Source organism: Pituophis catenifer, unplaced genomic scaffold (assembly GCF_029215685.1).
Source record: "Pituophis catenifer annectens isolate HBS135680 unplaced genomic scaffold, rPitCat1.0.hap2 SCAF_2, whole genome shotgun sequence".
Lineage (NCBI taxonomy): Eukaryota > Metazoa > Chordata > Lepidosauria > Squamata > Colubridae > Pituophis > Pituophis catenifer.
In genome coordinates this window covers 287116855-287131523 of record NW_027256882.1, presented here as the reverse complement: position 1 = coordinate 287131523, position 14669 = coordinate 287116855, and the positions used below count along the sequence as shown (strand labels likewise).

At 41.6% G+C, this 14669-nt stretch overlaps 2 protein-coding genes across 2 annotated transcripts in view; one reads left to right on the top strand and one right to left on the bottom strand.

Moving 5' to 3' along the window:
• Positions 1 to 8006: 8006 nt before the first annotated feature.
• LOC139313368 (elongation factor 2-like) overlaps positions 8007 to 14669 on the top strand; it is a 40200-nt gene continuing 33537 nt past the window's right edge. Inside the window, exon 1 of the mRNA XM_070938950.1 lies at positions 8007 to 8113. Within this exon, the coding sequence (XP_070795051.1) occupies positions 8111 to 8113 (3 nt within the window). The 5' untranslated portion in view covers positions 8007 to 8110. The remainder of the gene's footprint in view (positions 8114 to 14669) is intronic.
• Positions 13590 to 14669, bottom strand: part of PIAS2 (protein inhibitor of activated STAT 2) — a 90961-nt gene continuing 89881 nt past the window's right edge. The window contains exon 14 of the mRNA XM_070938955.1: positions 13590 to 13905. Within this exon, the coding sequence (XP_070795056.1) occupies positions 13768 to 13905 (138 nt within the window). The 3' untranslated portion in view covers positions 13590 to 13767. The remainder of the gene's footprint in view (positions 13906 to 14669) is intronic.

The window sequence follows — 14669 nt, the reverse complement described above, 5'->3', positions numbered from 1 at the left end:
GTCGAAAACCGAAACGTACAATTTATTGACATTGTGGTACCAGGAGATGCCAGAGTCAAAGAAAAAGAACTGGAAAAAAATCATGAAATATCGCGACCTGGCCATCGAAACTACATGGCTATGGAAGAAACATGTCACAGTGATACCCATTGTCATCGGGGCACTTGGTACCATGTCCAAGATACATCAACAAATTGCAGCTTCCTGCAATAACACCAGCAGAACTGCAAAAAACTGCGCTACTTGGAACATCGTACATCTTAAAAAGGTACTTGGTTGATACCTAGGACGCTGGCAGCAACCCGTATCAACCATTAGCACCAGTCAATGGTATTTGTGATGCATTTTTGAATGTTTAGTTGACTGAATTTCATGTTTAATGAATACAGTAAATAATAAATAAAATTAAATAATAAAAATAATAAGAAAAAAATAAACAAATGAAAATTCAGAAGGCAAACTGAATGGACACTTGGGTCTTTTTCTGCCATTAGTTTTCGATGTTCCCATGATTATTATTTTTTTGTCATCCTTCAGCAATATTATTAGGATGGTGTAATAAAAAAAAAATGAAATTAGATGATAACAGGCATCATCGATATAAAACTACAATCAAAGCAGAAGAATATTGCTTGGGACAGGAGAGGGCAAACTTCCAGACATTCAGGAGAAGAGATCAATAAAAAAAAGATGGATTTATTAATGTCCCTTTTTGAGCCAAAGATTTCAAAGTTGCCAGGTTAGAAACACGCAGTCATATACTATATAATACAGTGGTCCAGTGGTGGGATTCAGGTAATTTAACAACCGGTTCTCTGCATTAATTATTTCTTCCAACAACCAGTGTGCCAAACTGCTCAGAAAGTTAACAACTGGTTCTCCCAAAGTGGTGTGAACTGGCTGAATCCCACCACTGCAGTGGTCCCCAACCTTTCCAGCTTGGTGGCCCGGCCCGAGGGTGTGTGTGTGTGTGTATGTGTGAGTGGCAGGTGCACATGCGTGCACAGCTCTCTTCGTGCGAGCGGTGTGCATGCACGCCAGGACAGGTTCCAGAGAACCTGTAGCAGAAATTTTGAGTAGTTTGAAGAACTGGCAAATACCACCTCTGGCTGGCCCCAGGAGTGGGGAGGGAATGGGGATTTAGCAGTATCCTTCCCCTGCCACGCCCACCAAACTACACCACGCCCACCAAGCTACGCCCACAGAACCGGTAGTAAAAAAATTTGGATTCCACCGATGCACGCTTCCACTCGCATTGAATGGGAGCTTTGCGTACGAGTGGAGGGTGCTTACATTCACATGGGAAGCTCCACTCGCATGAGAGGCAGGGCGCTTGCACATGAAACTCTATTCATGGAAGGGGACTTTGTGCACAAGCACACGCACCTTCCGTTCACAAGTGGAGTGTCACCCATGCGTGCTTGACCATCTCTTCCAAGGCCCGGTTTTGAACGGGCTGTTGCTCAATAGTGGGCTGCAGCCTGCGAGTTGGGGACCCCTGATATTCATTGTATAAATGAATAACTAAGGAGTCTGGTGGCGCAGCAGACTAAACTACTGTTAAAAGTAGCACTTAGCTGCCAGCTGTCTGCAATTACTGTGAGTTCAAATCTCACCAGGCTCAAGGTTGACTCAGCCTTCCATCCTTCCGAGGTAGGTAAAATGAGGACCCGGTTTGTGGGGGCAATAAGCTGACTTTGTATAAAATAGAACACCGCTTATGGGGGGCCAAAAAAGCCCTACTAAGCAGGTATATACAAAAGTATGAAGGCTATTGCTTAACGCATTGTAAGCCGCCCTGAGTCTCTGGAGAAGGGCGGCATATAAATCAAACTAATAAATAAATAAATAAATAATCAGAATATGTAAAAAGTGAAATCACCAATGAGAAGAAACAGACAGTGTGTGTGTGTGTGTGTGTGTGTGTGTGTGTGTGTGTGTGTGTGTGGTCCTTGACTTACAACAATAAATGTAGTGACTGTTTGAACGTACAATGGCACTGAAAACAATGACTTAGTTTTTCACACTTAAGGACTGTTGCAGCATCCCCTTGATCCTATGGTTAAAATTCCTATGCTAGGCATCTGACTCATATTTATGACGGTTGCATTGTCCCGGGGTCATGCGATCCCCTTTTGCAGTTTTCTGATTGAGTAAAGTCAATGGGGAAGCTGAATTCACTTAACAACTGTGTTACTAAGTTAACAACTGCTGTGATTCACTTAAACAACTGTGGCTAGAAAGGTCGTTAAATGGGTCAAAACTCAACAAATGTCTCGCTTAGCAACAGAAGTTTTGGACTCAGTTGTGGTCATAAATCGAGGATTACCTATATGTTACCTCTAGTAAAATGTTTTCTCAGTTGCAATGTATGGCTGTGAAAGTTGGACCATAAGGAAGGCTGAGCATCAAAGAATTGAGGCTTTTGAACTATGGTGCTGGAGAAGACTCCTGTGAGTCCCTTGGACTGCAAGGCGATCCAACCGGTCGGTCCTAGAGGAGATCAACCCTGACTGCTCTTTAGAAGGCCAGATCCTGAAGAGGAAACTCAAATACTTTGGCCACCTAATGAGAAGGAAGGACTCACTGGAGATGAGCCTAATGCTGGGAACGATTGAGGGCAAAAGAAGAAGGGGACGGCAGACAACGAGGTGGCTGGAGGGAGTCACTGAAGCAGTAGGCATGAGCTTAAATGGTCTCCAGAGGATGGTAGAGGACAGAAAGGCCTGGAGGAACATTGTCCATGAGGTCGTGTTGGGTCAGACACGACTTCGCAACTAACAACAATAACAACAAAGTAAAATGTTTATCTTAAAATGGTTGAAAAACATTGCATTGTCAAAACTAAGGTCTTTTCCCCCCCTAAATACACAAATATATTCTCTAGTTCACCACTTCAAAGGCTGCTACTCCTTAAATAATCTTGTGTACCATTTCAGTGGCCCCACAAAAGTCTCTGCAACGCATATACAGCAGGGTGAACATAAGTCCATTGTGCTGTGCCTAGAGATTACAGTGTCTGATTATATCCAATTTAAGCAGAACTAAAGAAACCATATTATGCTCAGTTCAATCTGTGAACTCAGCTAACTACTGTTTGGTCACTGAAGCATTAAGCAATAACTTAGCCTCCGTATGAATTTAGTGACTCCTCTAGATATCTTTTTCTCTCTATCACACTGTTTATTTTTTAAAAATTTATTGACTGTCCATCTTACCACAGGGTTACTCTGGGTGGTTTACACTGTCAAACTAGTTACTAAGTCTGCATTACTATTAATCTTCTCATCGTTCCTATCACCCATCTCCTCCCACTTATGACTGTATGACTCAGTGGTGAAATGCAAAATTTGTTACTACCAGTTCTGTGGGCGTGGTTTGGTGGTGGTGGTGGGGTAATGTGACTGGGTGGGCGTGGCCAACTTTTTTTTTTTTATTTTTAAAACCATTTTTTCTACAACCTCTTCAGCCGAAGAGGTTGTAAAAAAAATGCTTTTAAAAGCCTCTGACGATCCCAGCTGAGCCGCGCGATCATCAGAGGCTTTTTTTTTTTTTACTTTTAAAAGCATTTTTTCGGCTGAAGAGGTTGTAGAAAAAATGCTTTTAAAAATAAAAAAAAGAGCCTCTAATGATTGCGTGGCTCAGTTGGGCATGGGGGGGGCAGGGATTTTTGCTACCAGTTCTCCGAACTACCTGCCACCATCTCTACCGGATCGGGTGATCCGATCCAAACTGGGAGCATTTCACCCCTGGTATGAGTGTAACCTTGTTGCTTGTATCTTTACGATTTATATTGACTGTTTCCCTATGACTATCATTAAGTGTTGTACCTTATGATTCTTGATGAATGTATCTTTTCTTTTATATACTCCGAGAGCGTATGCACCAAGACGAATTCCTTGTGTGTCCAATGACACTTGGCCAATAAAGAATTCTATTCTATTCTATTCTACAATATTACAATATTAAACTTTGCACTTAAGACTTATATACCGCTTCATAGTGCTTTACAGCCCTCTCTAAGTGATTTACAGATTTATGTATTGCTGTCGCTTTTGTGAAATTGCAAACAGGGGCAAATATGTCTACCTCGCTGTAAAATCATTTCTTAGCAAGGTGGCCCAAGAGAATGGAGGCATGGTGGTACCCAATCTTCCCTACTCAGCTACTTCCCATCCTGACTTGAATATTCCTTCTAAAGTCATTTGTGGCATCTTTGCTTCTGCACATCTCCATATTCTTCTGCTTTGTCAATGTCTATGGAGATTCTCAGCCATCCAAGGTCATGGTTGTCCCAAAGGTGCTTTTTAAGAGGCAAGTGGACTTTCGGGTTTTCCTTTGAAGATGTTTCGCTTCTCATCCAAGAAGCTTCTTCAGCTCTGACTGGATGGTGGGGAATGGAAGGATTTAATGCAAGGAGCATAACACACATACTTTTTAAAAACACACTTTTAAAAAACTTAACAATTTAACATGTATTCCTCTGTAGGAAGTTAGCACCCACCCCTTTCCTAGAAGAATGAAATATTTTAGGAAATATGAAAAAGGCAGAATATTATGTTTCCCTGGATGAGAAATGGAGAAGCATGTTTTAAAGACGAAGCAGCTCCCAATTTCCTGCCCCCCCCCCACCCTTTGTCAATGGGCCAGAGGCAGAAACTCAATTCCCTCCCATCTTTGTCAATGGACCATCATCTGCAACACAATAGGACCCATCTAGCAACAGAAACTCACCACATGGCACCTGGGAAGATTACATCAGCCAGCAAGGCCAGCTAAGACCCCCGCCCCCTGGGAGTCTGACAACCAATCAGGATACTCTTTCGGGGCCCCAGGAAGTTCAAAGCCAGAGAGGGCATAAAACCCAGGGACTCACTGCATCTCGGCCCCTTTTTCTGTACAGGAACTCAAACCATGTGATCCTGTCCACCATTAAACCATCTTTCCAAGCAGTCTCCATGTTTCCAGTGTCTTTTTCCCCACTTGGAGCTGAACCCAGAAGGATATTTCTTCGAACACCTCTAAGAACTATTTTTAAAAAAATTATTTAGATTTTTTTTTTTTTGCTGTCCATCTCACTTTAAGGCAAACCAATCGAATACTGCAAATTAAATATATATAAATAATGTGTTCTTCTGAGAAGTATTATTTATTAAGATTAGTTTGCCCCCCCCATGTTGCTTTGAGGCAAACAAATCTAATATTGTAAAATAAATACATAAATAAACACAGATTCCTCTAAGAACTATGTATTTCCCCATCAAGCCACCTGCATTTTGCCTAAACAGTGAGATGGGTTTTAACACGAGTAAATTTTATCTTTTCCCCAAACGGGAAATTAACCATGGCTCGCAGGTCTTGATCCCATTTTCTGCCCATCCACATTTTGTGCCTTAGGTACCCAGTGAATTCTCAAAAGCTTGTTTATTACAGTGGTGGGTTCCTCCCAGTTCGGTCCGATTTGGCAGAGCCGGTAGCGGTGACGATACGACGTCACGGAACCAGTTCTCCCCCCCTGCCCTTCCCCCCCACCCCCCCCCATTATTCTTACCTTTTATTTGGTCCCACCCCCAATCTATTGCTGCCTCCTGAGTCCCAGCTGATGACTAGAGGGAAAAAAACTGTTTAAACTCTTGCCGCGGGGCTTCAAAGGGCCGTCCTACAGCTGATCAGTGTTAAAAGCAAACAAATGAGTCGGGTCGTAAATGCGAGGACTGGTCGTAAGTGCGAGGACCTTCCAGAAATGATTCTGACCAGCTAGCCACGCCCACCTAGTCACATGACCTCCAAGCCACACCCACAAAATAAGCCACACCCACAGAACCGGTAGTAAAAAAATTTAGAACCCACCCCTGGTTTATTACTACGACGCTGGACGTGCCCCTTGATCTTGCAAATACTGATTGTGATCATACGGGTAGTCCTCGACTTACAACCACAATTGAGCCCAACATTTCTGTTGTTAAGTGAGACATTTGTTGCAAAGTTGTTGTTTTTCAAGAGGCAAGTGGATTTTTCTGGTTTTTCTTTTGAAGATATTTCGCTTCTCATCCAAGAAGCTTCTTCAGCTCTGACTGGATGGTGGGGAATGGAAGGATTTATATTCCTTGCAGACAGCTGGATATTTGCATCCTTTTAGCAGGGACAATGGTTTGAAAGAGGGGTTAAAGAGGCCATCTATGTCAAAATTGAACAGCCCTCTTTCAACAGAGGGGGATGGATACTACATCATTTCTCTCCACTCTACAATACAGTTCTTTCAACAGTTCTAAAAAGGCTCCACACCAATTTGCACCACTCAGGTGACCCCGAGGACATAGATAAGCCTCCAGGTGACCTTAATGATCCGCTAAAAGGATGCAAATGACCAGCTGTCTGCAAGGAGTATAAATCCTTCCATTCCCCACCATCCAGTCAGAGCTGAAGAAGCTTCTTGGATGAGAAGCGAAACGTCTTCAAAAGAAAAAAAAATCAGAAATTCCAATTGCCTCTTGAAAAAAAAAACACCTTTGGGACAACCATGACCTGGATGGATGACAGAATCTTCGCAGACATTAAGCGAGATAAGAGAGATTTGTTCAGTGAGTTTTGCCCCCATTTTACAACTTTTCTTGCCACCGTTGTTAAGGGAATCCCTGCCGTTGATAAATTAGGAACCTGGATGTAAAGCGAATCTGGCTTCCCCGTTGACTTTGTTCATCAGAAGGTCGCATAAAGGGGATTCACAATGATCTTGGGACACAGCCAAGGTCATCAATAGGAACCCGCTGCCAAGCATCTGAATTTTGATCACGTGACCATGGGGAAATCGCCACAAATGGTCGTAACGGTGGAAAAAACGGTCCCAAGTCACATTTTTTTTCAGTGCCATTGTAACTTTAAATGGTCACTAAAGGAAGTGTTGTAAGTGTAAATTGAAATGTATATTAAATAACAATTTAAAAAAAAAAGAGAATTAAGTGTAATTGCTAAAGTTTAAGACTTAAAGATTTGTTGAAATGGGTCTAGAGATTAAGGAATATAGATAAAATTTTGATTTATAAGTTGAAATAAAAATAAGAGTTTACATATGTGGGAATTAAGATTTGTGGTGATAAAATGTGAGGTAAATACTTAGATTAAGAGGTTAGAATATTTTTAAAATTTGTGTTTTTGATTTTTAGGTTAAAAGATGTACGGGAGGGAATTAAGCTAGATAGAATTTTGATTGCTAAATTGGATATAAAAAAAACGAGTAGAGTTTATTTGGAAATTAAGGTTTTGGGTGATACAATAGACTGGTTTGGAATAAGATGTTGGAATTTGTGTTAAAAATTTTGAGTTTTGATTTTTAATTTTAAAAGATGTAAACGGGAAAATTGAGAATAGAGCTTGTTAAAGGGACGTAAGCGATTGTACCTATCTATGGCTGGCTCAAGACTTCGTTCTTAAAAGATTTATTTTATGTTTATGTTTGGAAAAAAACAATAAAAAATAGTTTTCCAAAAAAAAAAAGAAAAAAAAGGAAGTGTTGTAAGTGGAGGACTGTCTGTACTGATCTTTGCAAAAATAAATAAATAAATAAATAAATAAATAAATAAATAAATAAATAAATAAATAAATAAATAAATAAATAAATAAATGAATGAATGAATGAATGAATGAATGAATGAATAAATAAATGAATAAATGAATAAATAAATAAATGACGTGCGGGGCCGCTCCCTCCCTCCGAAACACCCAGCGCTGCGCCGTGCAGATAACGGCGGAGGGGAGGGGGGGTGAGAGGGAGCGTGGGAAAACCGGCGACACCGACACCAACACGAACGCGCTTTCCGGAGGACCGCGCACCGGCCCCCTCCCTCCCAGAGCCCGAGCTGCAGACCATAGATTGAAATCTGCATACCAGAGGGTCTCCTCCCCCCCCCCACCACCTCCGCCTTTGTTGTCTCCGCTCTAGGATTCCCCGCACCCCGTTGGTGGTCTTGGCGTGTTTTTTTTTTTTTTCTCTCTCTCCCCTCCTCCTCCTCCTCTCTTCGGCTCTCTCCGACCTCCGCGGTCTGAGGCGGCGGCGGCGGCGGTTTCTGAGGCGGCGGCGGCGGAGCGGGGCAATCGAGAACCATCCGCCAAAATGGTGAGCGATACCCCGGGCGAAAAGGCGCGATACCCCGAGGGGAGAAGGCCGCCGACCTCCTGGCAGCCCCATTTGGTGACGCGGGCCCCCTTGGGGTCCGTACCAGCCCTTCTTTCCTGGAGACCCCACCCTGGCCCCGGCCTCTCCGACAGCCATTTTCAGGGCAGTTGCTCTCTCTCTCTCTCTCTCTATTACCCCCCACCCTCCAGCCGCCGCCGCCGCCGCCATTCCTATTGCAGGACCCATGTCAGGATGATGTCAGTGACATCCTCCCTAGAGGATGTGGGGTATTTGGGGGGGGGGCAGGGAGGAATTGCCTGATTAAAAAAGGGTTGCCCACTAAGGGTGGGCTGGATGCTGGAAGGTTGGTGGGGGGGTGGGTGGGGGGGTTCCCTCCTTGCGCTGCTTGCCAGCTGTGTTGGAGGGACTACAAAGCCCATCATCCCTTGCGCTGAGGATGAGCCCAACACAGCTGATAAAAAGATCCACTTGGATGCCTCATTCCTTTAAAAAAGCTGGAAGTTAACTCGGACATCATCATGGCAATATTTTATTATGGTTAAGGTTGGCTGCACAGCCAGCCAGATGTTCAGGGTTGGATTTGGCATTTTAGTCCACCTATGGAGGTTCCTTCCCAACCACCCGGGATAGGCAGAATAATAATAATAATAATAATAATAATAATAATAATAATAATAATAATAATAATAATAATAATAATAATTGGAGCCCTTGGAGCAATACCCAAAGGGCTACCCCGCTATTTAGAAATTCTAAATTTGCCGGACTTGAACATGTTGACTCTACAAAAAAACCACCTTACTGGGAACAGCTTACATCCTCCGACGATACCTTAACAGTTCCTAGGTCCTTGGTTAGGACTCGAGCTGCTGAGCTATTAACCAGCCTCAAAGGCTGTGAATCTCACTAAAAATTAACCAATAATAATAATGATGATGATGATGATGGTATCCGTCGCAGGATGTAAATTGTTCCAAGGCGAGAGCTGTCTTTTTTGCAATTGAGGATTTTTGTCAAAGCCAATGGTGGTTCAAATAACGCTCCAGATGTTTTGGGATTGCACCTAAGGCACCTTATTGCTATTGATACTTACTATCTCTGCTTCCTTTTGCCCCAGTTGCTCTCTACTTCTATTTGCGGCTCTTTGTATTTTGCGATTTTCTACCATTCTTTCTCTTCTAGGCTGCAATGTTCACTTTCCAGACTATTTATCATTATTATAATTATTTACTGAAGCATCTGAGCAGTGCAAGTCCTTTTCCCCCTTCCAATGTCTCCCCTAATATTTTTTTAAAATCTCACTGGGAGTTGGACACTGTTGTATATGATTATGGCTTTTTTTTCCCTCCTTGATTCAAGGGGATTTCCCTTTGATTGCTAGCATTGTTTACAGTATTGGCCTGTTAAAGGGCTATTCTGTAACACTGAAGAAATATTTGGAAGAATATGTCCTGTATGTATTGGTTATCCAGAACCCCAAAGCTGATATATTTGCTTTAATTTCCCCTCCCCCCCAAATCATTTATATTATAGATATGGATTTCTTTCTTGATATTCTAAATAGCTGAGTAAATGCCCTCCTTCCTCTATTATTCATATACTAAAAAATATCATCTCATCCTAGTACATGTTCATTGCAGTGACTTTTGTGGGTCCCTTGAAATACTGCACAAGGTTATTTAAGGCACAAACATTTGAGGTGGTGAACTAGAGAACACATTATGTATTTAAAATAAATTAATTGCTATCTTTTTGTATGTCAATTCTCTGAATTGTCCAGTAAAAAATTAGCTGTGTTTTCTTAGTATCTTTTATACTGCAGTAGGAACTGCAAGAATGTTGGGGGGGGGGATAGTTTCCCCACCCCCATCTGCATCGCTTTAAATAGCTGCAGAATGTAGCAAGCATATTTAAAGAAACACAATCAGAATGTTGCATTATACCCGAAGACAGAATGAAGGTGGCTTTCAAGGATGAGAATTTATATTTAGAGTATTTAAAGTGTTAACTGTGTTACATGCTTTCTCAGTAATCCTTACCTATAAAGTACTCGTAACATTATCCTTGTTCTGAGAGTCTGTGTGGCTCTAATCTGGTTTATTTAGAATAATATTGGCATATTTTAACAGAAAGCAGTAATTTCTTAAATTCATGTGCCCTAATCCTTGCTGGGTTTATTCTGAAATGTCTTGAACTGTCTAAAATAGAGCCTGTTTCCAAATAAATGTCTAGAGTTTTGCCACAGATATTTGCACAAAATGGCTGAGTTTCAAGTAGCATTTCAATTTGTGTGGATAAACCACATTTGCTGGGTTTATGTACTGTCCTATGTGCTCCCTCCCACAATAATCCATGTTATAACTTAAAGCAATGAACATATTCATACAACATATGATAATGGCTGCATTCTGAAAAAGATTCTGAACCACAAACTCTCTTGTAGTCCAACATAACATGTGCAAATGTGCATTAAGAATTGAGCCTTATATTATTAACAGAATTGCAAGGGACCTTGGAGGTGGTCTAGTCCAACCCCCTGCTTAAGCAGCAGACTCTATACCATTTCAGACAAATGGCTGTCCAATCTCTTCTTAAAAACCTCCAGTGATGGAGTAACCACAACATCTGGAGGCAAGCTGTTCCACTAAGTTAATTCTAGTAACTATGTGAAGAATTCTCCTTAGTTCTAGGTTGGTCCTCTTGTTGATTACTTCCCACCCATTGCTTCTTGTCCTGCCCTCAGGTGCTTTGGAGAATGAGTTGAGCCCCTCTTCTTTGTGGCAGCCCCTAAAAAGTTGGAAGACTGCTATCATGGCACTTGTAGTCCTCCTTTTCATTAAACTAGACATACCCAATTCCGGCAACCGTTCTTTGTATGTTTTAGCCTTCAGTCCCCTCATCATCTCTTTTGCTCTTCTCTGCACTCTTTCTATATTCTATTCTATTCCATTCCATTCCATTCCATTCCATTCCATACCATTCATTATTCTATTCTATTCTATTCTATTCTATTCTATTCTATTCTATTCTATTCTATTCTATTCTATTCTATTCTATTCTATTCCATTCCATTCCATTCCATTCCATTCCATTCCATTCCATTCCATACCATACCATACCATACCATACCATACCATACCATACCATACCATACCATACCAATTCCAATTCCAATTCCAATTCTTTTCTATTTAATTTCCAATCCATTCCATTCCATCTCCCCAAATCAGCGTGTCATAAACTAAGAGTCCAAGACAGTCTGCATCAATTTGAAAGTGTGGGCTGTATGGCACCAAGAATGCCATACAAAAGAATCCTACCTGGATTCTTTTAAGGGCTCTACCTTGCTATGAAGAAAGAGTTTTAGGAAGGAGCCTGGTTGCCTCAAAAGAGAGTTTTGTGGCAGGGTTCGTCCACTGAGATACCAGGAAGCTGGAAGAGAAGAAAGAAAAGAGTTAAAAAACAAGGCCAAGGGGAAAAGGAAATATCTGCTGTGCAACTTTGAAAGGGCAGAGAAGCATTGGAGATAGCAGTGGCTCAGCGACAGGTGAGAGGGGTGGGACAAAGAAAGCAGCTGATGCTGCCAGCAGCAGGAGAGCCCAGAAGTCTCACAAGTTCATCTGATGCAGCTTCAGCATGGACCGATTCAGGAAGAGCTCACCCTAGGAAGTGCACCAGCCACGCTTCAGTGTGGTCATGATGCTGGCAGATCTCACCTGGGCACCCAGAGCGTTGATAGGAGTGCTTCAGGAATCAGAGTTGAGCACTGCCAGGCTACAGCAGAGAGGGAGAGGGGGAGGGAGAGGGAGAGAGAGAGAGAGAGAGAGAGAGAGACTTGTCTGGCCTGGCTGGGATTATCGGGTAGAAGTGTACAAAAGGAGCATCAGGACAGATTTAGTTAAAAGTAGAGCTACATTAGCGCTTAGGTTTTGCTAAAAAGATAAGCAAGTATAAAGATGTAAGACCAAAGAGACTTGGAATCTTATTAAGTTAGTGGCTTACAATTATTATCATTATTTAGCATATACAAATAGTCCTCATTTTACAACAGTTTAAATACTCGTGCGAGCAGTGGGCTGGCGTGTACAGCCATGCATGGGCAGCTCAGCTTGTGCATGTTGAGCTGCATGCACGCCGGCCTGCCGCTCATACGGTCCTGTGGAGAACACAACACAACACAACACAACACAACACAACAGAATACAACACAACAGAATAGAATAAAGAAAAAATGGAATGGAATGGAAAATAGAATTCTTTATTGGTCAAGTGTGATTGAACACACAAGAAATTTGTCTTTGGTGCATAAGCTCTTAGTGTACATAAAGATATAAGTGATAAATCATGCTCATGGTCATCATAAATACATTCATCATGAATCATAAGATACAACACTTAAGTGATAGTCATAGGGTATTATATAAGCAATCAACATAAATCACACTAGTAAACTAAATAAAACAATATATAAATCGTAAAGATACAAGCAACAAAGTTACAGTCATAAGTAGAAAAGGAAATACCGTAGGTAATAGGAAGGATGAGAGGAATAATAGTAATATAGTCTTAGTAAATAGTTTGACAGTGTTGTGGAAATTAGTTGTTTGGCAGAGTGATGGCATGGGGGAAAAACTGTCCTTGTGTCTAGTTGTTCTGGTGTGCAGTACCCTATAGCATCTTGAGGGTAGAAGTTGAAACAATTTATGTCCAGGATGTGAGGGATCTGTAGATATTTTCACAGCCCTCTTTTTGACTCATGCAGTATACAGGTCCTCAATGGAAGGCAGGTTGGTAGCCATTGTTTTTTTTTCTGCAGTTCTAATTATCCTCTGAAGTTTGTATCTGCCTTGTTGGGTTGCAGAGCCTAACCAGACAGTTATGGAGGTGCAGATGACAGAATCAATAGGACGCAGCCCGGTAGTGGGCTACGGCCCAGAGGTTGGGTGACCCCTGATCTAAGGGCTAAGTTAGATGGCTACTTTACCAGATGGTTTTATCTGCTTGGCATAAAACCTTAGTGTATATTTATTACTCTTTTTTAAAAAAGGATTTTGTTCATTGGACCTCCTACCTGACTTTGTTAATCACTGAGCCTGGTGGCGCAGTGGACTAAGTGCTGTTAAAGTAGCACTTAAGTTGCCAGCTGCCTGCAATTATTGCAAGTTCAGATCTCACCAGGCTCAAGGTTGACTCAGCCTTCCGTTCTTCCGAGGTAGGTAAAATGAGGACCCGGTTTGTGGGGACAATAAGCTGACTTTGTATAAAAAAGAACACCGCTTGGGGAGGGGGGCGAAAGCCCTACTAAGCAGGTATATACAAAAGTATGAAGGCTATTGCTTAACGCATTGTAAGCCGCCCCGAGTCTCCGGAGAAGGGCGGCATATAAATCTAATAAGAATAAGAATAAGAATAAGAATAAGAATCACAATCTGCCTATAACAACCATGTAAAGAAAAGCACCCATATTTCTTCACTTCTCTCTTTTAGTGTATCTCTTGAGTGCCAAAAACAGCCATGAAAAGGACAAATTCTTTTCTTGAGAAGACTTGTTTATTAGCTTTAAGCATTATTTTACAAAGTATTGCCTTTTTAGGGGTTACGGATTTTTGCAGCATGTTTGCAGCAAATTCTCATCAGGTGCAGGTAGGGAATCTGCTTTTGTATAGATGATACTGGACTGCAACTCTCATAAATTCAATGAGCAGTGATGGGAGATAATGGGATAGCAATATCCAGCGTCTTGCGAAATCGTTGTCAGCTGCTTCCTTAGTCTGCATGAGGAAAAACCAAAAGTAGGAGCAAGTTGAACATCTTGTATGTTTCAGTTTCATTGTTTGCATTCTGACCTTCGCACTTTGCTTTTGTTTAAACAGGCCCTTAACAACCCCCCCACCCCAGGACTTTGTGTTTATTCTTCTCCAGACTTTTGTGATTCTTTCGAATGGGTTTGAAGTATTGATATTATACCCAGCCCAGAGTCTTGATAAAGTTGTGCACCCTTCTAGATTTAATAAATAAGCAAATAACAAATAAGTGTCTCTTCTGTATATAGAAGACCAGGTTCATGCATTTGGCTAAGCCAAAATAATTGCTTTCCAATTCAATAAACTGTCCCTCCCATTGTCCCAAAGGTGGCAACTGGACTTCCTATGGTTTTGCTTGAAGACGTTTTGCTTCTCATCCAAGAAGCTTCTTCAGTTCTTCAGAACTTCTGCAGCTTCTTCAGTTCTTCAGAACTTCTGCAGCTTCTTCAGAATTGAAGAAGCTTCTTGGATGAGAAGTGAAATGTCTTCAAGCAAAAACAACGAAAGTCCAGTTGCCTTTTGAAAAAGCACCTTTTTGGAACAACCATGACCTGGATGGCTGAGAATCTGAATCAATATGTCTCTCCCATTGACAGAAATATCATCGTATTTATTTATTCTTTCTTTCCCCCTGTATAGCAGTAAATAAAAGTGGGAAAGAAACAGAATGGATCCTCAACAATGGCTTTCATTAATAGATCAAATATATAACTCTTAAAAAACTGATGTTT